The sequence below is a fragment of the Zea mays genome, chromosome 1 (genome assembly GCF_902167145.1).
Source record: "Zea mays cultivar B73 chromosome 1, Zm-B73-REFERENCE-NAM-5.0, whole genome shotgun sequence".
NCBI lineage: Eukaryota > Viridiplantae > Streptophyta > Magnoliopsida > Poales > Poaceae > Zea > Zea mays.
The window spans coordinates 82,402,634-82,407,272 of NC_050096.1; the positions used below are offsets into that span (position 1 = coordinate 82,402,634).

Here is a 4,639-nt window from a genome sequence, read left to right on the forward strand (position 1 = left end):
TCTTGAGCCTTGACCAGTACCCAATAGAGCATATAGATCAAACTCTATCACTTTTGGTCGTGTGGTTAATCGAAGTCAATAGTCCGCGTACGTACCTTCATGAGAGCATGCTTCGTCTTTGAGCCATAGATGTACAAATTATGCCTAAGCTTAGGACACCTATGACAAGGTCGATGGTGGCGGCGATGAGGGTGTAAAGGTGGTGGTCTTCCTCTAACTAACCACATTAGAGTAGAGCGGATCTTGTTTAGGTTTATAGAAGCGAGGAGGTACCGACAAAGTTAGTTTGTGTGCTAGTCTTGTCCCACTTTTATGTACACGGTGTGAAGACAAATAGGTTGTTTCGTATTGATCAGGGAAAGGGATTGAGTCTGACTTGGTCCTCTGACCGAGTTCAACTTGAGATCAATCCAATTTTTTTTGTTTTTGCCTAGATTCACATAGGTGGTTGTGAATCACGGTCTCTGTTATTTGTGATTAATAGTGACCACTAAGTATAGGTGGGTGACCACCCCACCTCTGATATCTAGTTTTGAACGTGAATCACTATCTCTGTTGTCTATGACTAACAGTGACCAGGAAGTGAGGTGAGCGACCACCCCAACTCTGATATTTAGTTTTGACCACCTATGAAAATATTAACGGTCATAGAGATACGACAAAAGATCTTGTAAAACAACATTTGCTTCTCTACTTATCGAACTAGCATTGTGCTAACTACTGTGAGCACATTGATCCCAATTGGCAGTATGAAATGGAGAATATGTGTATATTTTACAAATCTGAACAAGACAATGTGTTGATCATATGTGGGGAATGGAGAACGTGCTAGATTTTATAAATCTCAAAAAATGCCTACGTCAAAGATAGTTTCCCACTTCTTTAGATATATATCCTCATAGATGCAGCTACATGATGTGAAATGATGAGTCTATAAGGATTGCTTCTTATGCTACTATCTAATCTGGATAAAAAAGATGAAAGAAAGACTTGCTTCACAACCTAGGAAATGTGTTTTTGGAGTTAGGTAAAGAAAGATCCTAGAGCGTTTCATCTCTATCCAGAGTTTGTTTGGAAGCAAAGATACCAGATAAAATTGGAGTTAAAATCCACTTGCTATTCAAAATAACGTGCATCATACCCTCTCTCTTTGTGTCTCTATCATCCATATTCCATAGAGACAAAGACAAACGATTTGGGTACTCATTTTCCCCAATGACGTTGACTAGAGTAGTATTAGAAGAGTATACGCCTAAAACTCTTGCTGCTCCACAGAAAATTTACAAGATAGACCACATCTAGTACCCTCTATAACTTTATTGAATAGTAAGTCTGAGCACCGCGTTGTGCTCAACAAATATAGCATGGTTTTATTCAAGTCTTAAAAGACTAGACTCTGCACTGTGATAAGCAATTTTAGTTGATTATATTTTATATTTAATAGTAAGTCTGAGCACCTTGTGCTCAACAAATATAGCACGGTTTTATACAAGGCTCAAAAGACTAGACTCTGCATTGTGGTAAGCAAATTTAGTTGATCATATTTTATTTATTGAGCCTAAGTTGCTAGGTTTTGCTTACAGCATCAAGAGATAAAATTTAACTAATGTTAAAATTAAATCTAAAATTAAATGATAACCATATAATCAAAAAGATTTCAGGTCTCGCTCATAAAGTATATTTGATCAAATTTGATATTGTTTGACTCATAAAAAAGCAATAACGCTATTCTTATCACATCTCGTTGTAAGTCATTTTATTTTAAATTTAGCGAGATTATTTATAAAAACATTATCAATATCTATATCTCCAGACATATTTATGATAAACATATATTTTCTACTAATTAATCTAACAATGGTTATTACATATCGTAAATATTAGTATTTTTATACATTTAATTAAACATTCAAAAATAGCTTCTAGAAAAAAAGAATATGGATAAGTATTTTACGGCAAAGAAAGTAATAATCATATTTATATTTATTGCAGAGGAGACGACTGAACCACAATATTTGATGACAACAACCCAAGCCTATCAATATAAGCTTTGAACATTATTCGGTTGGAATTTGGACCAAAGCACCGCACCATTTACCTTTTTCCCTGCTTGGTTACACTTACACGACTCATTGTGAACTCATGGCGGCGGCAGGGGGGCATGAAGCTTATTGATGTACTGTACCGCCATGTCCGCCGTGGGCAACGGCACCACCTCCTTCGCTTCTACAGTCCCTACAAACCGCTCCGCCCACGCAGCCAACAGCGGAGTCTTGCTAGCGTTAATGATCTCCAGGTCGAAAACCCTGCGCACCGCCTCGAACCAGAACAAGAAGGAGCCGAGCACGTCAGCACGATGTCGACGTAGCCGATGGAGTCGCCACCGAAGAAGGCGTTGCCGCCGGAGCACTTGGCGAAGGTCACTTCCATGTGCTCGATGGCGGCGAGCGTCTCCTTCGCCTTCTCCGCCCTCTCCTCCTCCGCCTGGGCCTTCACCATGCCGTACCACGCTGGAAACAACTGCGAGCAAGGCGCCGCCCATTCGATCGGTACCAGACTATCAGGCACGTAAACGCGCGTGCGTGCAAGTTCATAATACCTTGTCGTCGGCGTAGGCAGCCCAGAAGCGAGCAGTGGCGCGCTCGTAGGGGTCGGTTGGGAGGATCGGCCGGCCGGCGAACAGCTCGTCGACGTACTGCATGATGACGAGTGACTCGCAGATGGGCTTACCGTTGTGGATGAGCACGGGCACCTTCTTGTGCACCGGGTTGGACTTGAGCAGGAGCTCACTCTTGTTGGATATGTCCTCCTCGACGTACTCGTAACTCACTCCTTTCATGTTCAGCGCCAAGCACACGCGGAGCACGAACGGGCTCACCTGCAGGCCGAGGACCTTAAGACCCTCCTCGCCCGCCATTGTTTCCCTCTCCAGATATATTTTCCCTCTACCGCTCTACTTGTTCTTGGCTTGTAACCAGCTAGGCCTATCTTGCTCCGAGTCTGTGCAAGAGACCAGCGCCTCACAAAGTACGATCGTCTAATGCTCTGGTATATAAGTATAACAAGTCACTCATCTGCTAGTTAGTCGTTCATGACAATTTTTTTCCAGACTACGACGTTCATGGTAATCATTGTTAGAGAAATAGATATTTTCAGTATTAATTTAGTCCAGAAAACTAGAGTGATGTATGCGACAACATGTATGTACATGTGTTTATCACTACTAGCATAAGTAGTAAATAATAGTAAAATATGCACAAATACGAAAAACAGAGGGTATCCCGCGGAGGGACCGATGCTCAAGACATCAGTGGCTCCATTCGCACGAGACATCTCGTGTGTATGTTCGATATAGTCGTACGCAGTCGATGCAGGCAGATGTACGGAGTGAAGTCCCACAAACGGCGCCGACGTCGAAGAACCGGATCAGTGTTGGTCGAGCAAAGGGAGCGAGCAGTCGCAATTACGCTCCCCAAAAACCTGATCGCCCGCACACCCGTGCAAGTGTAGCTCTGCGGACGGCGATTTTGGAGTCCTGCTCTACCACTATCTCTGTGCTTGCAGAAGGTGGGACGGGAATGGGTTATGTGCAACACGTCTGAGAGATTGTTTGCGTGCGTGACCAGAAGCAGATTCACCTCCTCCACCTCCTCCGTATTTGTACACGCGCAGAGAAAGGGGACAGACAGTAACATCGGCCACCATTAGGACCAGAAACTGACACCCATTACAGCTCGTCCGTTACTAGCCATAACACAGAAAATGGACATTAACGGACGATAGTAATGAACAGTCATCACTCCAGGCAAAATGTGCAACCTTTAGGAAGGAATATTCGGACCAAGGTCCGATTTACCACGAGCCATAGCCATGGCCCGACCCAGCCGGCGACGCGCGTGTGTGTAGCAATCCTTCATCCTTTTCTCAACTTCTCAATAGATTCACCAATGGTCCACCTATTTAAGTTAATTGATTTGTGCCTTAAACTTCTAGCATGGTACTAACTTATTAGTACAACGTAACATTTAAATGAGCCTTTAGCATTGACTATTATTGAATATTAATTTGGGTCATGCCCACATTAATCCAACAATCCCCATCAAATGCTAAGTCACACTAAAATGCTCTCATCATCTCAAATGTTTGATATATCGGTGTTTCGATGGAGACTGTTAAGTTGAACATCCACCTAGAACCTAGACTACACTTAACCACAACTGCATAATGGATTAGGCCTTGAATTGCCAGTTTTGCGTGGAATAAGTTTCATCTAAACTCTTTACCAGTACTAGATTGCGAAGCGCATCCCCTCTAGTTGGAGCATATATAAGTCAAACTCCATAGTCTTTCATGGGTATCTAGAGACCACCCAGATCTCATAAATTGTGACTAGCAATTAACCCATATAGGTATGTTCCTCTAAAGATGTTTTGTAGGACAACATATTTGCTTCACAAAGCCATTTGGAACATATTAAGGTGTAAACACCAACCTACCTTATAGTAAGCAAAGATGTGCATCTGAAATAAACCTTATTAAGGGTCTTTCCTCTTAGTCTACCACTAGCTTGTTTCACCATTCTAATTCATGGGTCTCCGATCACATAGAACATTTACCACTATGATAAACTTTAGGGGGT

General features: G+C 42.4%; 1 protein-coding gene across 1 annotated transcript; it reads right to left on the reverse strand.

Moving 5' to 3' along the window:
* Positions 1-1,948: 1,948 nt before the first annotated feature.
* On the reverse strand, positions 1,949-3,052 carry LOC541848 (glutathione transferase39). The gene is made up of 2 exons (NM_001111527.3): positions 2,600-3,052; positions 1,949-2,520 (listed from the first exon to the last, which is right to left on the reverse strand). Exons 1-2 carry the CDS (start codon positions 2,915-2,917, stop codon positions 2,236-2,238), a joined length of 603 nt encoding a protein of 200 aa, NP_001104997.2. The 5' UTR covers positions 2,918-3,052; the 3' UTR covers positions 1,949-2,235.
* Between the last annotated feature and the right edge of the window lie 1,587 nt (positions 3,053-4,639).

What these genes read in the sequence shown, in the direction of transcription:
- LOC541848 (NM_001111527.3), bottom strand. Translation starts at nt 2,917, where the DNA reads ATGGCGGGCGAGGAGGGTCTTAAGGTCCTCGGCCTGCAGGTGAGCCCG. An exon ending in CTGCCTACGCCGACGACAAG is followed by an intron (nt 2,521 to 2,599) that starts GTATTATGAACT and finishes CCTTGCTCGCAG; the next exon opens with TTGTTTCCAGCGTGGTACGG.